Raw genomic sequence first — 25,899 nt, 5'->3', positions numbered from 1 at the left:
AGTACAACAATTATTGTCGTGGATGTGGTTTTTTTTTTTTTTTTTTTAGGGAGAGGTGGGAAAATGCATTTATGCACACAGGTTGCTAGCCTGTAGTGTGGGACTCCAACGGGCTTAAGGCCCAGAGACTACCCACTAAAAACCTCCTCTACTCTTCGGACACTAGCCTGGGAACACTTGTCGCACTTCATCAGAACTAGGCCGAGTTTGCCTACGCCCGAGGGGCTTACGCCGTGTCTAGCCGTTTATTTCTTATCAAATCTAGACTATGTTCCGATCTAGATCATTCTTTTTAGCTTGAAGGACATTCCGGACAAAGTGCGACCAGCAGTCCCAGTTGTCCTCACCCTTCAGCAAGGTCTCACAGATCGATTCAATCGACAGCACCCCAAGATGTTGAATGGCCTCCTGGCGAAGCATATCCCATTGTGGACAGCGGAAAAAAGTGTGTTCCGCGTCGTCGGGAATGCATGGGCAGTAAATGCAATCAGGTGAATTCGTTTTGGCCATCAAGTGCAGGTACGACTGAAAATAGCCGTGACCTGACAAGAACTGCGTGAGGTAATAGTCAACCTCACCGTGCCGCCGTTCTACCCACGGTTGGACCTGCCTGATGAGTCTGGCAGTCCAACGTCCTCGAGTCTCCCTTTCCCAGCTTTCTTGCCACATCTGAAAAGTGCGGGAGCGCTCTTCTGTTCTTGCAGCGTCCTTTCCGATGTAGCCTTGTCTCTGGTAGATTGCCTTCCTCTCCGCTGCCAAGAGTTTGACTGGGATAACTCCAGCGATCACCAAAACGGCCGGTTCGGACACCGTACGGTACGCGGAAGCGACCCTGAGTGCCGCCTGACGCTGCACTCGTGCGAGCCTCAACCTATACGCCTCCTTGTTAAGCGCGTCTGCCCACACCTCAGAGCCGTAGAGAAGCACGGACTGGACTGCAGACATCAGTAGTCTTCTACGGCTGGACCGGGGACCACCGACATTGGCCATAAGCCTACTAAGAGCAGCGACACTCCTAGCAGCCTTGTCCGCCGTACGGAAGATCTGGTCCCTCCAGCTCAACTTGTTGTCCACCATGACACCAAGGTACTTGGCGGTTCGCGTGGTTTGGACAACTACGTTCCCAACTCGTAGCGGAACGATGGTTTCAATCCGTTTTTTCGTGAGGATGACGATCTCTGTCTTGCTCAGAGCGAGTGTCAGACCATGATCAGTCATCCAGGCGTTTACAACGCGCATGACTTGGTTCAGTTTCAGTTGGGCTAGCTCAACGTTGCGTGCAGCAATGAGGGCTGCAACGTCATCGGCGTACCCAACTAAAACGGTCTCCTCTGGCATCTCAGATCTCAGAAGGCTGTCGTAGGCAGCGTTCCACAAATCTGGGCCGAGTATCGAACCTTGCGCGGCACCGGAAGTAACATCCATCGTCCGCGAACCATCTTTAGTTTCGTAATTAAGAGTTCTGCAGCGCAGGTAGTCCTCGATCAGCCTCAACAGATATGCTGGTACGCGGAAGCTGTTCCTCAACGCGCTCAACATATCGACCCATCTCGCCGAGTTAAAAGCATTCTTGACATCTAGCGTAACAAGAAGCACGATACGGCGAGAGTAATGATTGAAGCTCTCGGCACGCTCTACCGCTCTGTGTACCTCGGATATCGCGTCGATTGTTGACCGACCCTTTCTGAAGCCGTACTGACGAGGAGACAAATCTCCGGCAGCTTCCACGGCAGACGTCAGGCGGCAGCGGATCAGTTTCTCGAAAAGTTTTCCGGCCACATCCAACATACAGAGGGGTCTGTAAGACGACGGCATATTCGGGTCACCTTTCCCCTTGCTGATTAGCACAAGCCTAGCCCTTTTCCAAGGAGTTGGGAAAACCCTTTCGCACAGGCATGTGTTGTACATTCTCAGCAGTAAGAGGGGGTGTACAACACATGCCTGTCGTGGATGTGGTAATGCTATTGGGTTTTTTATTGCATCAATACCCTAGTAATAAGTTATGAAGAACCTAAACAAACATCTGATAAGCCTTTCATGTGCTCAGAACCAACTACCGTAAATTAACTGAATGTTATTTATTATTATAATAGGCTGTACCAAACCGAGTTTGTACCGCGTAAAAAATGCTGTACCGAACCGATGACGGTAATTAAGCTAGAACCATACCGTACTGACTTTTTCGGTGCACCGCAGACCCCTAAAATTAAGGTATTTATCAAAGCGTGGTATCAAAGCTGTTCAATGCCCTCTTTAAATAAATCTACCGCCTGGGAGTTTAACCACTGGTTTACACCGGCATAGAGTTCAGCATCATTGTCAAGGCATTGCGTAGCGAGCCACGTCTTTATTGCTGGGAACGGATGGTAGTCACTAGTCGCCAAATCTAAACTGTACGGTGGATGATTGAAAAATTCCCATCCAATAACTCTTGGGTACGATTGGCTGTGTGTGGATGGGCATTGTCATGAAAAAACAAACCTTTTTCGTTAAGTTTTCCACGATGCTTGAATTGGATCGCACGTCTTAATTTTCGGAATCTTTCCCAATACCTCTCTGAGTTAATTGATTGGCCACGTTCAAGAAAGTCTACCAAAATCACCCCCTGAGCGTCCCAAAACTCCTTAGCCATGATTTTTCTTGCTGATAGGGTCTGCAAACACTATCGGTTTCTTGGGTGAATTTGTGTGGCTCCATTTTTTTCGGCTGCCTTTTTGTTTCAAAGTTGACGTGCTTTACCCAAGTCTCGTCACCAGTTACGATACGATCAATAACACGGTTTCCACGTTTGTCATACTCTTCCAGAAATGTCAGTGCTGCAGTAACTCTTAGTTTTTTGTTGTCTTCTGTTCGCAATTTCGGAACCCACCTGGCACAAGATTAGTGGTATCCAACCAAGTTTACCAACCACTATTTCATGGACTAAACTCCGAGAAATTTGAGGACAATGTTCTGAGAGTTCTGAGATGGTAAAAATACTATTTTCACAGATTTGTTTATCGATTTTCGCCACTAATTTATCAGTCATAATACTAGGCCTACCGCTGAACATAATCGTTATGAACATTGGTTCAGCCATTTTTAAAATCAATGCACCACTGCCTCACTTGGCTTTCACCCATTATTCCTTGGCCGTAAACATCACAAATCTGGTGATAAATTTCTATAGGTTTTTAAATTTTCGCCAACAAAAACCTTCCAACTGCCGGGCCAGGTCAAAACGTTTGCAATTTTCTGGATAGCCCTCGTATTTAAAATCCTCGACTATTTTATGTCCAAAAATATACAACAGTTATTAATAATAAACTAGGTTTAATAATTTTAGGGAAAAAAACATACATGAAGAAATATTTCATCGAGTGATTTCGCAAGAAGCTCTACCGTACTATGGCTTTGGGTACTTACATTTTCTTTTTGTGAGAGGTATAGTAGGTTTACCTGAATGGAAAAGAGTACCCTGGCACCTGAAACCTGAAACACCTAAGTGACACATCATAATAGGTGTGACTTTATTTCACCACACACAGATTAAACAAAAAACCAAGATAAATAATGACAAAAAGATTATTAATAATCAAACTTTATTAAAACACACTCAATCACTATTTTGAAATGATTGAGAAAGATGTAACTGCTTTCAAAATTTTCTTCCATTACTACTCATATTTTTAAAGAAAAATTATATATACTTTTCTGCTTTTTAACTGTTTTGTTCTTGAAAATGAGCAATATAAATGTGCTTACTGAATTTTTTATTTCAGATTATATCTTCTGTTGGGAAAGTATGAGTCCAATGTTATAGCTTGCCGACTTGCTCTTAATTCAAGTGACCGAGCCATTGAAGCCTATGATCTACTTGTTTCTCTTCTTGATTCTCACCTAAACGATGAAAAGTAAGCACTAAAAAGATGATAATCACTTTGATCTTTACAGTCTATGTAGTTTTTACTCAGGCCCTATGTAGTTGCATATAATACAATTATTACAATGTAGTTTTACTCAATATGCTAGTACTAACTATTAAAGTGTTAATACAGAAACGTAAATATAAAAACCACTGAAAATATACAAGTTTAGGTTTAAAGGTTTTAATAATTATGTAAAATTAAAAAAAATAATAAATAAAAATTCAACCAGTAAATAGAGTTACATTACAGTATTATATTTCGGAAAAATGTATACACTATATTTATTAAATGCGCATTTTACTTTATTTGTAAAAAATATAAAATATGATCCATTTCTTATTCATTTTTGACTGAGGAAGAACATCTAAGGGGCCACGTGCTGGACACTGTGGTAGAGCCGTAGAGTTTAGTAGTCCGCCCCCGCCTAGTCAGCTGATTTGTATGTAATGTTGTATAGTGTGCGGGTAAGTGAAGAAGAACAGCTGAGGGAGCTGATATCTTGTCTGAAGGCTGAGAGGGGACGTGTGCGGGACACTGTGGTAGAACTAGAAAGTTTAGTGGATCTGCCTCCCCCCCCATACACTACTCCTGCCTCTGCTGGACATTCCCGAAAGCTTGACTTGGAGACTGCTGTCCTTATGCAGGTAATCGATAGTTTATGTTTACACCCTCAAATTTGAATACAACTATCCAAATGTACATGTTGATTGCAAAAACATACATGTACATGTATGTACATGTATACATGTAGCAAAAACATAGTAGATTGGTCACAAAGTACTAAACTAAATTACTTTCTCACATTCAGTCATGTGGATCTATAAAATATAAGGAAACATTTCCTCAATTTATTACTTACATAAACTTATGTTTTGTTAGGAACTGATGGCAATGAGGGAGGATAAGGCAGAGCTACGGGCCAAAATTTACTTGTTGGAGAGGGAAAAGGAGAATCAGGAATTGAAGGTAGCAACTTTGCAGTCTCAACAACAAGCTCATCTGGCAACCATACAGCATTTGCAGGCTCAACTCCACGAGGCCGATACTGAGGTGAGGAGGTAAAGGTTAAAACTGCTTTGTTATTAGAAGCATCCGGCCTTGAATACAAGTTGTGTCGATTCTCAATACCGATTCTGGATACCACCAATTTAATTAAATTGGTATTGGTATCGAGAATCAACATTCAATGCCCGTACCAATATCCGACTTCTGCGAAGATGGCGCAATTGAAATATTCATGCTTTCACCACAATTAGTTCCAGTTGATGACGGACATTTCTATGACTGTGGTGTGGTAGAAGATTAATTATTATGTCCACACGACCATGTGAAATGTTCATAACAAAACCTCAACTTCAAATTAAAGCTAAAGAAGTTGGAGTTGTGAACAAGTGCCCTTTTCTCCAGGGATGGAGGGGATTGAATTTTGATTTCGGGACGGGACGGAATTATTTATGAGTTATCTAATGTTTTTACCGACATTCTTCTGTCTTTAAAACAGCATATAGTAATAGCCTAAGATTAGCCTTAGCTTTCTAGACTTTCTATTGTTCTGTTCTTTACATGATTTATTGCTGTATAGTGTTAATAATTTTTGTTTGTTTGAGTGAAAGTTTGAGTAAGCTGTAATTTTTAAGTTAAGATTTTTATTTTTATTACTGAACCAAGGTTAATAACTTAAAAGAAAACACTGTGTGTGTATAATGATTTATCACTACCCAATTGGTTGAATATGTTTTACAAAATTTGTTATTGGTAGTGTTAGATATAAATTTCATTTAGTATAGCATATTATTTTTATTTTCAACGCATACTTTCCATTGCCCTGAGCTTTGGTTTCACCGTTTATCTTTCAACCCATGTCCGGCCGATAAGGATGGAATTTCCCGACCTTTGTACTTTTCCATCGTACGATGTCCGGCCGTGGCACAGTCCGCTACTACTCCTCTCGACATTAAGTCACTTTTTCATGCAGCAATACGCTCACCGCTATAACAGTTTTATCATATATCTCATTTATTATTATCAATCAAATTCAACCCTCATTAGGCCATAAAAGATCGTTTTGTTTTGCTTTTTATAACAAGAAGTGAGTTTTAAGTTTATTTTTTCGTGTACATAAACTATTTCTAAAGACTTTAAAAAGTGTGCAGTGCAATCCCGGACAGGACGACATGACGCCAGCAGGTGGGGTACCCCAGCCGTGAACACCTTTCTACAACTACAAGGTCGGTGGAAATCTATTTTTAAATATAATAGAAGCTGAAGTCAATCATTATAAAATTGAGCTATTTTTAATCTCATTTAATATAAAACAATCTTTTGAAAATAAGCTAATTTATTTCTGGGTAGGCCTAAGAGCTCATTGCTCACGTTTTATTCTATCAAATAATTGGTCCTTCGAGCCGGATCATTTCATCATTTGTAGGACTGGCCTAGGGAAAAATATTTTCTCATATCTCATTCTAATTAAAATTCAGTAAGAATTTTCTGTCGTAATTGTTACGAAAAATAGCCTACAATTTTCATGTAATTTCCTGAGAACATCTCAGAAGGCAATCCTTGTAACAAGCCGCCATTTTTATTTTCCATCAAGCTAAGCCAATTGAATCGGCTTTTTCTGTAACCAGTTATTTCTCCTCCCCCATATCCTAACTTCCTACGTCATAACCTGATACGTCACAGCTGCTTCCACTGCCTCATGCCACTGCCACTACGACTGCAGCGACAAGAACAAAAACAGCTGTTAGAGTTAGACCTGACCATGGCAGCAGCGCTGTCAAAATTGTTTGTTTACGTTTGAGAAAATGGAAGTTCAAAGTATTGGAGATAATTACAACTTATGAAGTATGTTTCGGCAATAATCATGTCATATTTAATTTTGTATCTTTAAGTCTCAAGACTCATTTTAAGGCTCAATATGAGGTTTACAACTTTTGTTAAACATTGTGAGTTGATCGAAATAAGACTTGAAGCCATCAACAAACAAGTGGTAAGTCTTTCTGAAGTTAGTATTGTTAATGAGTTAACCTCCCAACAAATTAATAAGCTTAAACTATTGTCAAAAACAGCTAATCAAAAACACTTTGAGTTTGAAAAACATGTTAATAAGCTTTTTTTTAATATTGCTTCCATTGAGGATATTGACAATAACAAACTAAGTGGTTTTCAAGAGAAAATATCAGATTTATATATTGGCATACAGCAGCTTGTGATGCTTTGTTGCCTGCTCCTACACCTGAACAACCAGGCCTAGGCCTAAATGATTCTGATGTTAGCACAGCTGGTCCAGCAACAGAGGTTAAGTCTAAGACATCTATTAGGCTACCTAAAATCAACTTGCCAGTTTTTTCTGGTAGGCCTGAGCACTGGATAGCCTTTCAAGGTATATTTGAGACTACCATTCATCTAAATTCATCACTTTCAAACATAGAGAAATTTTCTTATCTGCTTTCTTGCCTGTCTGATGAGGCACTTGACCTTGTTAGATCCCTGCCACTTAATGCCACCAACTATTTGATTGCATGGGGAAATTTACAAAAAAGGTACCACAATATTAGGCTATTGGTTACCCTCCACACAAACAAGATTCTTGACCTTCCGCAGGTTCACAAACCCTCTGTTAAGGAGCTTAGAAATTTTATATCAGCTTATAATGACAACTATCAAGCCCTAAAGGCCCTTAACCATGATATTGCAGCCAATGAAAGCCTAGTTCTTACTTCACACTTGTTGCGTAAATTCGATCTTGAGTTACGTGCTGAATTTGAACGAAAAAGGGAAGACTCTAAAATTATTCCAAACATTGGGGAATTTTTAAAATATCTTGAGGATGAGTGTATTCAACAAGAAGCAGCATATTTAAATAACTTGCCAACTTCAACCTTTTCATCTACTTCCAAGCAACCTAATGCGTCTAAAATGCTACAATCGAAAAATCCTTTTTCAAGGCCAGGTAACGTAGCAAAGCCTAACAAGGCAGTACTAATGTCAGTTTCAGCTGGTAAGCAGCAACCATGTTGCGTCTTTTGTAATTCTGCGCACAACATATTTCATTGCGAGAAATTTGGAGTATTGACTCCTCAGAATAGGTACAATATTATTAAAGAGAAGAATGTATGCCTAAACTGTTTTGGAAATCATAACACAGGATCTTGTAGATCTATTTATTCTTGTAAAAAATGCAAGAAAAAGCATCACACTCTTCTTCATTTTGAAAAGCAGGATCAGAATGTACAATCTAATAGTGTGACACAATCAGTAACTTTAGCCACTTCCTCGACCTCTTGTATCAGAGGCCTAGCCAATGACCTTGGTAACACTGTGGTTGCTACTGCACACTCTCAAAATAGTATGATACTTTTAGCCACAGCTCTGATTAAGGTGTCTACTGAAAACGGAAACCAGATTGTTGTACGTGCTGTACTAGACAGTGCCTCTCAGGCTACTATTATGTCAGAGTCCTGTGCTTCGATGCTTAAGGTTAAGCGCACCTTATGTGGTGTGACTGAAATAACAGGCATATCTTCAGCTCAAATCAAACCTAAAGGTTTAACAATAGTGAATTTTTCTTCACTTAATGGTACTATTTTGGCTTCTTCACACTCCGTCTTAATACTAGACAAAATCTCTAACTACATGCCTCGCATTACCATTTCACCTGATGTACGTACCAAGTTGAAAGGGTACACATTGGCAGACCCAACCTTTGATACACCAGGGCCAATTGATTTATTAATTGGGGCTGACCTGTTCACACAAACATTGTTAGGGCCTTCAGTTGCACTTGGCGACAACATGCCTCATGCTATCAACACAATATTTGGTTATGTCATTCTAGGAAACGTTCCTATCATGCAAAGCCCTTCTAACTACAGTGGGTTATCTACTCTACTTTCTACTAATGATGTTGATCTACACTCAACGCTCCAACGTTTTTGGTCTATTGAAGAACCTCCATCAATTTTGAAATTGTCACCAGAAGAAGAAGAATGTGAACGCCATTTTTTGGATAATCATTCTAGAGACAGCACAGGTAGATTTGTGTGTAAACTACCATTCAAAGATGAACCTTCAAAATTAGGAGAATCTTCTACAACGGCAAAACGCACTTTCCTATCTATGGAACGTAAATTTCAGTCTAATCCTGAACTTAAGGACAACTATGTAAATTTCATGGAAGATTATAGGCTATCTGGTCATATGAAACTTTGTGACAAAAATCTAGACCTTTCTAGGCCTCATTGTTTTTTGCCTCACCATGGTGTTTACAAAGATGGTAAGATACGAGTTGTCTTCAATGCGTCTTCACCTACGTCTACAGGACTGACCCTCAACAATATTTTGCACCCAGGTCCAAAACTTCATAATGAGATTAGAGACATTATTCTTCGTTTCCGTCTTTTTAAGATTGCCTTTACTTGTGACATTAAACAGATGTTTAGAATGATAGCCATCCATGACGATGACCAACCTTTTCAGCTTATTTACTGGAGAGAAAACCCTTTAAGTCAACTTGATATTTATCAATTAACCACAGTCACTTTTGGAATGTCATCATCACCATTTCTCGCAAACCGAGTTATTCAGGAGCTAATTAAGCAGGAGGGAGAAAACTATCCCATGACTTCAAAAATCCTTCGGCAACAAATTTATGTTGATGATGCCCTTTTAGGCGCAAATTCTATCCAAGAAGCATCGCAGTTGCGTGATGAAGTTATAGCTATCCTTAAAAAAGGTGGTTTTGAGCTGCGTAAATGGGCTTCGAATGAATCACAGATATTAGGAAACTTACCTAAAGAACACTGTGTAACTCCTGTTGTATTAGATCAACATGCTGTTGGAATTTTAGGATTAAAATGGAATCCTGATTCAGATCAATTTTCTTATTCAATTGAGAAACCATCCTCCTTGTTCACCAAGAGATCAATTCTTTCCACTATTGCTAGGATTTACGATGTTACTGGAATGCTAGCACCGCTTACTTTCTGGGCAAAAGCTTTAATGCAGCATGTGTGGACATTAGGGCTTGGCTGGGATGATTCCCTTCCCTGTGAAGTAGCAGATCGATGGTCAACATTTATTAATGAGCTCCCACTGATTGAAAACTTAAAAATCCAAAGATTCATATCCTTAGAAGATGCTGTAGATATCCAATTACATGGGTTTTCTGACGCAAGCGAATTAGGCTATGCTGCTTGTGTATATATTCGCACAGAAGATGTACAAGGGAATATTGATGTGAACTTATTAATTGCAAAATCAAAGGTAGCTCCACTGAAGCGTGTTACAATACCACGGCTAGAACTATGTGGTGCTCAAATTCTTGCAAACTTGCTACATTACTGTGCTGACAAGCTATCTGATCAATGTGAAATCAAATCCATTACTGCTTGGAGTGATTCCACCATAACCTTGTCATGGATTCATACGCCTGCCTACAGGCTAAAGCTTTTTGTAGCTAACCGTGTTTCTCAAATCCAGGAATTAACCCCTTCATGTATCTGGAAACATGTTTCAACTAATGAAAATCCTGCAGATTGCGCCTCTAGGGGTTTTACTGCCGCTCATCTAATAAATGACACCTTGTGGTGGTCAGGTCCACACTGGTTGAAAACTTCACCCTCTTCTTGGCCTATCGCTCATTTCAGCGTCTCGGAAGATACTCTTCCAGAAATGAAGCCTACTACCATTAGTCTTCTCACAAAAGAAGAAAACCAAACTTTTGACTTTATTACCACTCCAAAATACTCTTCATGGACCTCATTACTACACATTATGTGTTATGTTCTACGCTTCATTAAGTGCCTAAAGAATAAATCAAATATTACGCATCCTTTGACACTTGAAGAAATCGAGGAATCTGAGAAACGAATTTGGTTATTAATACAAGCAGAAACATTTTCTCAAGATATTACTATACTCTTAAAGAAGAATAAAACTTGCTCTAAACGCCTACAAAGATTAACTCCGTTTCTGGATGAAAGTGGATTAATCAGAGTTGGAGGTCGGCTCAAACACTCCAATCTTTTGTACTCAACCAAACATCAGATAATTCTACCTAAGAATCACATTGTGGTTAATCTTTTAATTGACCATTACCATAAAATCAACCTTCTAGTCTAGTTGCCAAAAGGCATTTTTCACCCAAACCTGAAAGTAAGGTCCACCCGAAGTTTTATGGTGTTTTCTGTTTCTTCAAGACCTACATAACTAAAATCTGCAAGGTGCCACTTTGTCACCCTTGAGCAAATTGAAATAGAGATGGGCGTTATTTAACATAACAGGATGAATAACAGTGTTGCGGCCACGGCAACGTTATCGCGGCAACACGTTGCCGAGAACTCCCTGTTATTATAATAACGTATCTATCGACACAATGTTGCAGGAAAGCCGCGCGGACAACGGACAACGAAAACGAAAACATGCATTGCCATTAGTGACGTTGCCGCAACGCTACCAGAGCAACGATAACTTCTGAAACGAACTAGAATTAGAATAACGCATCGTGTCTGGACAACGCGGCAACGTCCGACTCGCGACTACAACTGAAAACTGAACTGATCAACCAACAACGATAACTGAACGCCGCAACACCGACCGGCGGACAACGGTTTACACAGCGGCAACGAGTTGGCAATCGTTATTGAAATAACAGGTTGCCGCAACACGTTATTGGGCAGCTGCGTTATCGTTATAACCGTTGCCGGAAAACAACGATAATTCCCATCCCTAAATTGAAATATTCAAGATGGCGGCCAAGATGGCTTAAAAACTGTATATTTGCTGTATCTTTCCCTATAGAAGAGACAGGATAATAATTTTTGTGTCTAATTTTATGTTTTAAGGGTCAGAGAATACCAATAATTGATTATCTTAGTAATAAAATACCCCCGCCACAGCAAACCTGCCGACTAAGCGAATTTCCAGTTGCCTGAATTGATTTTAAATTAAATGTATTTAATTAACATTAATTTTTATGAGTACTTAGGCTTGCTGCTACAGGGAGGGTAAAAAAGTGTTTTTTTAGTGAAATATTAATAACTTAGTATAAAATATAGTTATTTGTGTAACTAGTGGTGAAAGTGGCACTTTTCTGCACACGAGAGCAATGTTTACGCACGAGCCGCAGGCGAGTGCGGAATGATCTCGAGTGCAGCAAAGGCCTTTTTCACTCGTGTTACACATTATATTTTTCCTACAGTCACTATAAAGCATATAAATAATTAGTCTTCCAAACACTATACAACACGTTTTTAGGTTCAGCTGGCAACACAAATGATGCCCTAGAGAAAGTAGTACCCACGGTCCGTATCACTCCGCTATTTTTCCTCGGCAAGAAATGTGCTCCGCGTTTTGAGAATATAGTTCCATATGTTTTTGTAATTTGAAGTGGTTTCCGCGCCTAAAAAAATGCTTTAAAGGTATTTTCTTGTTTATTAAGATCGTAGGAATGTTTTAATAACGTTTAAAAGAAAAGTCCAGAAAGTTTAGAAATACCGAAACTATAAACACGAAATGACAGATTAAATCGTAGTTATAATAGTCAATCAGCTGCTCGTAGAATTTTTATCTTTAAGTGTTGCCAACCTATTTCCAAGCGTACACGGATTACGTGCATAATAGAACCACGCTGTTTTGTGTTGTTTCGTTGGAATCCTGATGTGCGGCAAAGTATAAACCGTACGGCAAAGTATAAACCGTGCGGCAAAGTATAAATATGCAGCAATTAGCAGCTTTCTGTACTATAAACAGTACAAGGAAGCCAACTTTGTCGGGTGACTGTAGGAAAAATAAATTTACCAATTTTGATCAAAATATATCCATAAACAAGCAGACTACAACATTTTACAATATTCCCCATAAAGAATTACATGTGAATTTTAAAATAATAATTATTTGTATTTTCTCCGTAACTAATAATGGTACAAAAACACTTTTATATACTAAATTATTTGTTCTTTTAAGCTCTTTAAGAAGGTTTGAAGAGAAATTGGAAAATTTTGCGTTTAGAGGGTCAAAAATTAGAAAAAACAATTTTTACTCCATAAAACCCCGCGTAAAACCCCGTTCCCATGGTCCGATCATGCTGGTTCTCGAACTCATTCAAGTTTATCCTGCCTTACACCTTCAAACCAAATGTCATCAAAATTGTATAAAAATTACTCAAGTTATCGTGTTCACGGACACATATATGTAATTGTCTATTATGAAAAATTGAATTTTGGTATGTTTCAAAACCCCTTCTTTTTCAATCAATCAATCAATTTATTTATTGAACTATAATGAATACATGCATATTATACAATAGGTGCAAAAACCATACAAGGCTTGTCTGCACCAACATATTATGAAAAACAGTGTTCAGTGTTCTCATGCTCGGATTTTGTCAGATCTTTTTATACATTGCCCTATATGTATGAATGTATGATTCCAAAATATGTTTTAAATGTTCTCAAAGCAATTTTTCTCACCTCAAAGTGTATTTCAATCGGACTAGATGTAGTGGTGCAGCACGGCTAGCGTTCCAAGTTGAAGACTAATAACAATATATCCCATAATATATCTTCAAAGCAATATACAAACTGATATGAGGTTGATAATTGTTGAAAATGGTATTCAGATTCTTTTAAGAGCCACAAAATATGAATGTTCTTATCACCTGAGTTTGTATTTGCAAACATTTAAAGGTTTTACAAAAAAAATCTTCGAAATTTGCTATTGTTTCAATTTAAAGCTGTCTATTTTAAATAAATCAATAATGAAATGGTATAAGGTTATTATTATCTTAAAGAGGAATCTATTAAGACAAACCGCAGATTGTTAAGACGATTAGTTGTCAAATAATTGATGTTTTACTAAAAGCTTACATAAATCCAATATGGCGGAAGTTTTTTCAAAAATGGCAGCTTTCCACCACTTGGATTTTTTTTATTTTTAGTATAATATTCTTGACACCTTTTTTGACAAAATCCCATATATTTTGGAATATATGGGGAAGAAATATATTTTATTTCTTTTACCTTAAGGGGAGTCGCTACTGAAACTAGTGATTTTTAATAAAATCCTTTTAAAAATTATCATATATACTTATTTAAGTACATTTAGTCTTAAAAAAAGATTTACTGCCGTTAAAGTAAAAAAAAAAAATTTTTACATACTTTTTGGAGTTTTTTAAGTTTTTTGGCGGGAAAAAATGGGGTTTTTTAAATCTCTTATAACTATTTAACTACTGAACCAATTTTATTGTTCGATATCTTATTTTAAAGAGCAAGGAAAGCACATACTTTCTGTGCATACTCATGTTATTTTCTCAATTAGTTTATAAGTTATGGCTTCAAAAATAAGTTTTTGAAAAATTTATAGGTTATAAATTTTTATAATTTTTTTTTCATGTACTTTTATTTACCCAATTACAATATCCATGCACAGAAAGTTGATTTATAGTATAAACAATGTGTGGTAAAAATTTCATTCATATAGCTGCAATAGTTAAAAAGTTATAAGAACTTATATAAAAAAAAAAAAAATTTAAAGTCGCGGAAAACAGCGGTTGAAGTTTATACGTTGGTTTATACTAGGCCTAGTTGATGCCCTAAAAGAGGTGTGCGCGCTTCACTTCAAATATTTTTTTCACAGTGAAAAAAATATATATTATACCAAATGTTATGTTTTTCTGAAACCTTACAATCCATAGAACAAGATAAAAAAATAATAAAAAAAATCAAGTTTTTTACAAAATTGGTAGTTTTTCAGTAGCGACTCCCCTTAAGTTTGATGTTGGACCGTATTTTGACTAGCCTAAAGAACAGTGTTTTTTTCTTAATTCAAGAAAACTATAATTTAAAAAGCAGTTGATAAAGTCATTCACTGTTCCTGAAGAAGGATAATGCACTGTCCCCAGTACAGCACAAGCATCAATTAGGAGAACTGCTTGTAAGTTAACTGATTTGATGACTGTGTTCTGTTTGAATGTAGCACTTATCCTCAGAAACCATAGATATAATGTTTTAAGTCAAGTAAATACTTGAAAACATTGTTGATAAGGTAACTTGGCAACAAATTAATGTGGAAATTTATTAAAAACTTATATTGATTTATTATTTTGGGTAATTTTCTAATTAAAACATCAAACTAGGCACAAAATGATTATCCTGTCTCTTCTATAGGGAAAGATACAGCAGATATACAGGATTAGTAAACCGAACCAGCATGATCGGACCATGGGGACGGGGTTTTACGCGGGGTTTTATGGGGTAAAAATTTGTTTTTCTAATTTTTGACCCTCTAAACGCAAAATTTTCCAATTTCTCTTCAAACCTTCTTAAAGAGCTTAAAAGAACAAATAATTTAGTATATAAAAGTGTTTTTGTACCATTATTAGTTACGGAGAAAATACAAATAACTGTTATTTTAAAATTCACATGTAATTCTTTATGGGGAATATTGTAAAATGTTGTAGTCTGCTGTTGTATATTTTGATCAAAATTGGTAAATTTATTTATTTTATACTAAGTTATTAATATTTCACTAAAAAAACACTTTTTTACCCTCCCTGTAGCAGCAAGCCTAAGTACTCATAAAAATTAATGTTAATTAAATACATTTAATTGAAAATCAATTCAGGCAACTGGAAATTCGCTTAGTCGGCAGGTTTGCTGTGGCGGGGGTATTTTATTACTAAGATAATCAATTATTGGTATTCTCTGACCCTTAAAACATAAAATTAGACACAAAAATTATTATCCTGTCTCTTCTATAGGGAAAGATACAGCAAATATACAGTTTTTAAGCCATCTTGGCCGCCATCTTGAATATTTCAATTTGCTCAAGGGTGACAAAGTGGCACCTTGCAGATTTTAGTTATGTAGGTCTTGAAGAAACAGAAAACAACATAAAACTTCGGGTGGACCTTACTTCCAGGTTTTTTGACCGGCAACCAGACTATTCATGTTGGACCTCAACAGCTTCAAGCTTTCCTTCAAGAAAAGTTCTGGATATTAAACGCTCGAAGTCTAATTAGGTCTAGAGTGTTCAAATGCTTGAAATGTTACCGAGCCAAACCTAAGCTAACAGCTCCTCTCATGGGAGAACTTCCTGCAGCACGTATCATCCCTTCTCGCTGCTTTAATATATCAGCCGTAGACTATGCTGGGCCTTTCTCAGTTAAATTTTTCAGACTCCGCAAGACACAACCTTTGAAAGTGTACCTTTGTCTCTTTATTTGTCTTGCTACAAAGGCAATACATTTGGAAGTTGTTACTGAATTGACAGCTGATGCTTTCATTGCTTCAGTAACGAGATTCATATCTCGAAGAGGTTTAATATCTGAGCTGTATTCTGACTGCGGTACTAATTTTGTTGGAGCTGCATCTTCCCTAAGAAAGTGCTTTGAAGATCTTATGCGCAATCCTAATACTCAAAAGTTTGCAGAGAATCACAGAGTTCAGTTTAATTTCATACCACCAAGAGCTCCTCATCAGGGAGGGCTTTGGGAGCGAGCGGTGAAAAGTGCAAAATACCACCTTACCAGAGTTATGGGTGAACAAACATTGACCTACGAGGAATTCATCACTTTGACTGCTAGGGTTGAAGCCGTTTTAAACTCTAGGCCTATTACACCTCTTTCAGCCAAACCTAATGACTTACAGCCTATTACTCCTGGCCATTTTCTGACAGGTGGTCCATTGACATCTCTCATTGAACCTCATTTGATAAATTCATCAACAAGTCATGTACAACGTTGGAAACTGATACAAGCCTTTACTCAACACTTCTGGGTTCGATGGCAAAGAGAATATTTGCAAACACTACAGGAACGTTCGAAATGGACTTCAAATGGAAGAAATCTACAAGTCGGTGACCTGGTCATCGTACATGAAGACAACGCTCCACCTCTCTCTTGGAAGATGGGACGAGTAACTGCAGTGTTTCCTGGGAAAGACGGCATAGTACGAGTGGTCCAACTCAAGACCGCAAAAGGAACCTTAACCCGACCTACCGTTAAGGTATCCTGTCTCCCAATCCAATAACTTAACTGGCAACGCCCCTTGCAACCCTCTTATTATTTTCATTATTATTAGGCCAATGAATATTCCTTTTCTTTAATTTTCTGTTGAACCAGGTTGGTTCAAGGGGGGCGATATGTTGGATATAAATTTCATTTAGTATAGCATATTATTTTTATTTTCAACGCATACTTTCCATTGCCCTGAGCTTTGGTTTCACCGTTTATCTTTCAACCCATGTCCGGCCGATAAGAATGGAATTTCCCGACCTTTGTACTTTTCCATCGTACGATGTCCGGCCGTGGCACAGTCCGCTACTACTCCTCTCGACAATAAGTCACTTTTTCATGCAGCAATACGCTCACCGCTATAACAGTTTTATCATATATCTCATTTATTATTATCAATCAAATTCAACCCTCATTAGGCCATAAAAGATCGTTTTGTTTTGCTTTTTATAACAAGAAGTGAGTTTTAAGTTTATTTTTTCGTGTACATAAACTATTTCTAAAGACTTTAAAAAGTGTGCAGTGCAATCCCGGACAGGACGACATGACGCCAGCAGGTGGGGTACCCCAGCCGTGAACACCTTTCTACAACTACAAGGTCGGTGGAAATCTATTTTTAAATATAATAGAAGCTGAAGTCAATCATTATAAAATTGAGCTATTTTTAATCTCATTTAATATAAAACGATCTTTTGAAAATAAGCTAATTTATTTCTGGGTAGGCCTAAGAGCTCATTGCTCACGTTTTATTCTATCAGGTAGTGTTTGTAATTTTGACTAAATAAAACTTGTTCAGGTTTGTACCTTTACTTACTATTTATTAAGGCTAAGCTTAGATTAAGGGTGTTCGGCCCATTTTTAAAAATATTTTATTTTTATTTTTTTTTTCTTACCAATTCATTAAGCTATTAATAAGAATGGAAAAAATGGTTTTTAAAAATTTTTCCCCCATTTATTAAGTGAGATATAGTGCTTTAAAGTGTACTCTTCTTTTACCGTTAAACTCAAGAACGGATGTAGACTGAGACACCAAAAATTACAAAAACCATTGTTTAATGCCCCTTAACTTCATGAGCTAATTAAATTTTCATAAAAGTTATAAATAAAAAATGTGACATTTTTTAAAAAATCTCTACAATTATGCGGTTTGTGGTATTGCAACAAAAATTAGCTCATAAGACGGACAACTAATGGAAGTATGAATAAAAAATTAATTACATTAAAAAACTTAAACGGTTTAGGGATGTAATTGAAAACAAAATATTGGAAAAATACGGTGGCGAGGCGTTGCGTGTGTGTACAGTGCCCAGACGCGCACTCACGGCGCGCGGGCGCACGCCCGTCCCTCCCCGTTCCCCCGCGCCTACACCACTCACTCCTCGTTCCCGCGCGCTCTTCTCAACAACTCTCTACCTTATCACCGGCCACGTGTTCGAGTTGCATACGACAGTTTGTGTTTGTTGTGCAGCGATTGTATGGTACCTTAGTGTCCAAGCTTTCATATATTTTTGAAAACGACTTTCCGTTCTCAATTGGCCCTCTATCAATGACCTGTGTTGCCTGTACTGTACAGCGAGGTTTTTTGAGAAGGAGAAAACCGACCGGAATTATTACGGTGTACGGTGTATTAGTTTTTCAATGAGGGTGGTTTAATTATTATTAAGGATATTAGAACTGATAACGTAATCCTACTAAAACTATAAATGACCTTAACCTGTTAACCTTATGAGTATCATATATTTTAAAAAGTGACAGGTTTTTTATGTAACGATTCTGAATCAACCACTTAACGGATTCTCATGATTTTTGTGTTGAAAGAAAAATAATTTTGAGAACTAGGGAATGTCGAAGCCATAATTTTAGTTTAAGTCGTCAGTTTAAAAAAAAATTAAGTTTAACATTTTTTGAAGTCTAGCAGTTACTGTATACCTGTATACAAATCAAACCTCGCGAGTTTTCAAAAGAAAGCTTATTCCTTCAACATGTGACCAGTTCTTTTGCTCAAACGAATATTATTTTACTAGGTGAAACCCGTCGAAATCGACGGTTACTTTCAAGGCTTACGCTAATTCATCTAACTGCGATAAATTGAGTGAAATTATACATATTTTGAGCATTTAGCATTGTTTAAAGATTAATAAGCGTAAAAACAATAATAATATTAATTGCGTTTTTAAAATTTTGAAGTTTTGAGAAATGGGTTTTGGGGTTACTGTTAAAGCTAGAATTCCTAGAAATGGGGGAATGTCAGTTAGTTGTCTCAGCCTTATCAATTACATAAAGTTGTCAATATAATCTTTCTACGGAATGTTAGGTGTAGTGGAATAAACTTGAAGTAATGTTGGCTTTTATTCTTGAACTGTTATTGGCCTCCTAATTTATATGACGTGCAGCTTCATTGGCAAAAAAAAATGCGAATTACATAGTAATGAAGCATTTCCAAAAAGCAAAAAATAATGTAAATTGTCTGTTACGTAAATATTGATATATACATTGTGAATCAACGTATCTTATAAAGTATGATGTGATCTAGTTTGAAATAAATACGACTTTCCGTCATGACAGTAGCTGATTGAATAGTTAACGAGTAACTGATTAAGTAGTTAACTCATTGTGCCATTTTTACAGCCAAAATGTCGTGTTATTTTCAATAATGTTACCAAACCAGTGGGCCACGGTCCGTAATATAGGCCACAGTAAATAATTTGTCAACATAGTTACCATTTTAGGCAAGGTTTCTGTGTTTGGATGTTATTAGAAACTGTAAGAGCACAATAAAATTCTACTGCGGATGAGTTTTCTGTTGGAGAAATATAAGCAGGGCCGGTTTAACCCATACGCGAACTACGCGGCCGCATATGGCGCCACGAAAAGATGGTGCCAAGGGAACAATTTTTTTTTACTGAACAACGTAATTTTGTTTATTTTTGCTCAGAGTCCAAGTATTCAAAGCACCACAATAAAGGCATTTATTCTGTTTGTACCAACAGCACTTGAAAAATGTGTATATTTGTACAGCACTACAACTCAAGGGCTCAAGGCTCAATGCCATTTAATTGCAGTTTCGATTTGAAGTTAGCTGACGCTCGGCAGTCGGCAGCGTACAGCCATTGACTATGAATCCTTAAGGATTCATAGTCAATGGTACAGCGCCAGCGCGGCACCTGTGGGTTTCATTTCACGACTCCATGCTCGAGATAAGCAAGCGCGCAGCGCCACTTAAACATCCCCCTCCTTTCACTCCCTTCTGCCTCTGATACTATAGTCGGGGCCAGGTTAACGCTGGGCAGACCCGCAGGCCATAAAACCGATAAGACCCTATTCAGCCCGGTCCTCGCCACCGAACCTTATTATGCCGCTTCGCTGGGCGCGTGACTCACTGCATCGGCAGTACAGTACGCCAACGTGAAAATCTTTATTTTTTTAACTACGTGAAAAATAATGTGATATTCTTGTTCATCTTAAAATTCTGACAAAATTGATATAAAACTGAAATAAATCGGCTTATTTAATAGTTAATAAATTAATGATAAGTTATGTCATGTAATAACACAGACATTGTATGTTATAAATTATGATATAGTATAAAAAGTAGGTCAAAAAGCAGTCAAGGGGGGTCATTACTAAAAAGAAAATCTCTGTCTTTTAACATAAAAAACAATAAACGCGCGGATACTTCATTCCTGATAATGCTTTCCGTTTATTTAAAGGTCAAAAGAAAACTTGCTACTTATAAATGCTTAGATCCTATAATAATAATTATTTTAATTAATTTACAATTAATTAATAGTAAACCCGTTGCTCGAAATCAAGGAAATAAATTTTGATTATTGTAAAAAAAATAACAAAACAATTTATTTAAGAGTCCACTTTACTTGAAAAAAGGGGGTAGGCCTACTGAAACAAAGGTTGGTGGGAAATGACATGAGTAAATCGTTTAAAACCTATCTGATTGAATGTACTGTAGTTCACAATGTACATGCTTAAACGATTATCTAATTTATTTATCTAAGAATCCACCTCACTTTCAGTAAAAATAAGAGTGTATCAATTTATTTGGGGGAAATGAGATTGGTAAGTTATTCAAAACTTGTCTGATAGACCAGTCAGTAGAGGTTCAAATAGGGTGGTCAAATTGCAAACGGTGGGGTAGTAAATTTTATTTTTGGAACTTGTATATATGGGTATCAGGAAGCAAATACCAAAAATGGTAGCACCAAATATGTCGGGGCAACTTTTGGCAGGCTAAAAACCTTAAAATATGGGGGTTTTATGGGATAAAAATGGATTATTCCCATTTTTGACCCTAAAAACAAAAAATTTTATAATTTCTCTCCAAACCATTTTGTAGAGCTTAAAAAGAGGAATAATTTTGTGTATTGAAGGGTTGTGGTAAGCCCAACAACTACGGAGGTAATTAAAAAAGTTTAAATTTAAAATTCCCATGTTATTCTTATGGAGAATAAATAAACTGTTTTAGTTTGTTTGTTTATTCATATAATTAAACCAAATTTGGAAATTGTGTTTATTCAATACTCAGCTATTGAAATTGCAATAAAAAACACATTTAATATCTTCCCTGTAGCAGCAAACCTAAGTACACAGTAAAATTAATATAAATAATTAAATAGGAAATAAATCTGACAATTTTTAGGGCATATTTAATTAGAAATTTAGCCAGGAAAATGGAAATTCACTTAGTCTGCAGGTTTGCTGTGGCGAGGGTATTTTGTTGTTTTTCCATTTTTATTAGTAAGTATGCACAGTAGTGCGTTCTAGCAAAAAGGTTACTAAGTAACAAATTAAAAACCCATAAAAAACTTAAAGAAGTTGTCCAAGTCGTTCATAGTGGTGTCTGACGGTACTCATGAGTTAAATTGTTTTTACAATACAAATTTACATCCTGGTGTGTCACACTTTTTTAAGAGGCATTAAATAATAATCATACAACATTGGTCAATGTATTTAAACATTTATTTAACAAATTTATTATTTAAATAAATTGTTTTTAAGCTGTTGCAATGACCTCATATTTCCTTTTCAAAGGGTCGTTTATCCTCACTCTTTTGGATGGTCCTGGTTTCTCTTCGGACAATTGTGGAGGTTACATGAATGTCTCACACGGGTTTCGTTCTCCACATTCCAATATTAGGTATGAATTGTCTTCATCGTCGTTAGCTATAACTAGAATGACATGTTGGCACTGTTGGCTACAACAGTGCTTGCAGATCGAAGAGCATTTCAGACCAGCTTTGCGACAAGAGCACGCTGAAGCACAACGCTTCTTGCAAGCGCAGGAAATGGTTTTTAGCAGTGACAAGGGGGCCACATCTCTGTTTTTGTATTGAACTAGCTCTTTATTAGTGCGACCTACCCCAACTCTTCCGGGTTGATGTTGTTTCCCAAGCCCCGTCTGTATTTTATGAAGACACCGGTATGAGTGGTGGCGTGCAGCGTCCAATGTGGGTGGCAATCGTGCAATGTCCACTTTTAATTTTTTCACTGCTTGTGGAACTTTAGAATATCGTAGCTGGTCCAGTTTTTCGTTAATGTAATTACCAGCGTAGAGAGCCGATAAAAAAACTCGCTCACCGGCATCAGCAATCTCATCGTGGCTTGTATATGGGTCGAGGAATCTTAGACATATGTCTTTTAGGTCTTTTGTAGCAGTATCTCCAGTGAAGGTGTGGATGAAAAAAATGATTTCTTGGTCACACTTAAATGATGTTGTGTTGAGTAGTACGCGTCAGCTGCACTCCCTCTTTCAGGCTTGAGAAAAAAAACAAGTTGTTGTGAGGGTGGTCAAGCCCTGTCATCACTCATCAGAACTAGGATGTCTACATCCTCTCCAACATTTGCTACATTTTGTGCTCTTTGGTCTTTGAGATGGCTGTGTTGACTATTAGCAGGTCAGCATCTTCTATGGCCTGCTTACATTCGATTTTACAATCTTCAAACTGTTTCTTCAGAACTTCAATAAGACGATTTATGTTTTGTTCGTTGCCCAAAAACTTCTCCTGAGCGACTTGATTGATAGTGTTTACATCAAAGATCACTTCTGAGGATTGGTAAACTCTCATCCTCCGCAATCGCTCGGTTCTTTTGGTACCACTCTGAGCAGGGTACCCGTCGAATACAGCAGTTACGTTTGTGTATCCAAAGTAGTGTCTTTTTATAAAAGAGGAGTACATATTAGCAATTGTAGCGAAAAAAGCATTGCGAGGCCAAACCACTATATGAAGCAAATAGCCTCCATCAATAACAGCAAAATACTGCTGTCCTTGGCTAATATTGGAGGGGAGAGAGGTAAATGCTGCATACAACGAAGACTTGGTTCCTTTTCTTATAGTCCCTTCTGCAAATATTGACATGGGGAAGGGAGCGATTTCTTAGGTAAAAAAGAGACGTGGCCCCTTGTCACTGCTAAAAACCATTTCCTGCGCATGCAAGAAGGGTTGTGCTGGAGCGTGCTCTTGTCGCAAAGCTGGTGTGAAATGTTGTTCTATCTGCAAGCACTGTTGTGGCCAACAGTGCGAATGTGTCATGCCAGCTATAATTGACGTCGATGGAGATAATTCATACCTAATATTGGAATGTGGAGAACGAGACCTGTGTGAGACTTCCATGCAACCTCCACAATTGTCCGAAGACAAACCAGGACCATCCAAAAGAGTGAGGATTAACAACCCTTTGAAAATGAAAGTATGAGGTTATTGCAACTTTTTAAAAGAGGATTTATGTAAATAGTAAATTTGTTAAATAAACTTTTAAATACATCGACCAATTTTGTATGATTAATGCCAAGAGGTTTATTTAATCATACACTTAATGTATGAATTATTGCGGGTTTGATGCCTCTTAAAAAAAGTGTGACTCACCACGATGTGCATTTGTACTGTAAAAACAATGTAACTCATGAGTAGGCTACCGTCAGACGCCACTATGAACGACTTGGACGACTTCTGTAAGTTTTTTATGGGTTTTTAATTTGTTAATTAATAACCTTTTTGCTAGAACGCACTACTGTGCATACTTACTGATAATAAAATGGAAAAAACAAAATACCCTCGCCACAGCAAACCTGTGGATTGAGTGAATTTCTATTTACCTGGCTGAATTTCTAGTTAAATATGCCCTAAAAATTGTCAGATTCATTTCCTCTTTGATTTACATTAATTTTAGTGAGTACTTAGGTTTGCTGCTACAGGGAAGATGTTAAACGTGTTTTTTATTGCAATGCCAATAGCTTAGTATTGAATAAACACAATTTCCAAATTATTTGGAAATTGGAAATTACATAAATAAATAGACAAACTACAACTGTTTATTTATTCTCCATAAGAATAACATGGGAATTTTAAATTACATTTTTTTAATTACCTCCGTAACCGTTGGGAATACAACAACCCTTCAATAGACAAAATTATTCCTCTTTTTAAGCTCTACAAAATGGTTTGGAGAGAAATTGTAAAATTTTGTGTTTTTAGGGTCAAAAATGGGATTAATCCATTTTTATCCCATAAAACATCCATATTTTAAGGTTTTTAGCCTGCCAAAAGTTGCCCCGACATATTTGGTGCTACCATTTTTTATATTTACTTCCTAGTACACATATATACAAGTTGCAAAAATAATATTTACTACCCCACCGTTTGCAACAGTCAACTCCTTTACTGACTGGTCTATGATAGAACATAGTTCATAATTATACATGATGAAACTATCTGTTTTACTATTAATCATCAATAATAATTATCCACTTCAATTTGTTTGCAAGTATTTTCGTTGGTTTCCAAAAATAACAGGTTTTTTTCAAATATCTTGACAAATGAAAATTCTTTTACGGTTACAAGCTATCATAATGTTATATAGATAGTAATTGATAAAAATAAATTTAAAGTAAGTTTAAAATTGGAGGTGGTTTATTTAAAAATAAAAACTTAAGTTGTTATTTTATTTTGTCTATGATTTCCATCACACTTTTCCCAGGCTGTGGACTGGCTAAATGTTTGAATCACTCACAAACATTTAGGCGTGTTTAAAATCTTTTTTTTTTGTTTTAAGTTTTTGTGTTTTTGTTGTGTACGAGAAATACATTCAAAGATAATTTTACAGTCAACAACAAACAATCAATCAATAACAAACCTTAATTTACAAACATGTGCTCAGAAAATACTATTTGATAAGTACAAAAGTAGTAAACAATTTTGAATCCAAAGTTAAATCGAAATTCAATCTATAACTTAAAAGCTTTGAATTTAATATCAATGAAAACTTTATAGGGGAAAAGCTAGGTCGTCATCAGAGTTGTCTCCTTCAATTTGTCCATCTTCACTGTCGATCTCGCTGTCATCTGAATCGGAATCCTCTGCCAAGTTTATTATAAAATTATCTTGGATGTCATCACTGATGGCCTCCAGCTCCCACATTTTGTCTTCCAACTCAACCATATGCTTGACAGCTTTTCTCCAATTTTCCGTTGTGACCTTGTTCAGGGCGTCATTCAAGAGGAGTTCGACAGATTGCATAGTGTAGTCGCAATTCGTTCTGGCGACTTCGTTCTTCACTTTAGCCCACACCAGCTCTATAGGGTTCAAGTCGCAATGATATGGCGGAAGTCGTAAGACGGTGTGGCCCATGTCCTCTGCAGCCTTATCCATCTTAAAGGTTTTTGCTGCCTGCCGAAGATGTTCTGGTACTCGGGATACTAGTTCCGCTTTCACGTCTTTTGTGTCAAAAAATACGCCATTCTTTGAGAGCCATTCCTGAATTTCCTGCTTCTTCCACCTCATAGTCGGCAGTTTTTGAAGGGTCTCGCTGTGGAACGATGCGTTGTCCATCACGATGACGCTGTCGGGAGGCAGGAGGTGTAGAATTCCTGTGAACCACTCCTCAAATGCCTTCGCGTTCATCTCATCGTGGTGGGTTGCATTTTCAATTTTTGCAGTCTTCTTCGCCCGGAACACCCATCGAGCG

The 25,899-nt window shown here is 37.2% G+C and overlaps 1 protein-coding gene across 1 annotated transcript in view; it reads left to right on the top strand.

Annotated features, from left to right (window-relative positions):
- LOC128982942 (colorectal mutant cancer protein-like) overlaps window positions 1-25,899 on the top strand; it is a 217,105-nt gene that overhangs the window by 165,376 nt on the left and 25,830 nt on the right. The window contains exons 10-12 of the mRNA XM_054402042.1: window positions 3,762-3,893; window positions 4,366-4,552; window positions 4,788-4,958. Of these exons, the coding sequence (XP_054258017.1) occupies window positions 3,762-3,893; window positions 4,366-4,552; window positions 4,788-4,958 (490 nt within the window). The remainder of the gene's footprint in view (window positions 1-3,761; window positions 3,894-4,365; window positions 4,553-4,787; window positions 4,959-25,899) is intronic.

Source organism: Macrosteles quadrilineatus, unplaced genomic scaffold (assembly GCF_028750875.1).
Source record: "Macrosteles quadrilineatus isolate MER2022 unplaced genomic scaffold, UCM_ALF_1.0 Scaffold_1__1_contigs__length_201487025, whole genome shotgun sequence".
NCBI classification, from domain to species: domain Eukaryota; kingdom Metazoa; phylum Arthropoda; class Insecta; order Hemiptera; family Cicadellidae; genus Macrosteles; species Macrosteles quadrilineatus.
This window is presented reverse-complemented; position numbering and strand designations above follow the sequence as displayed.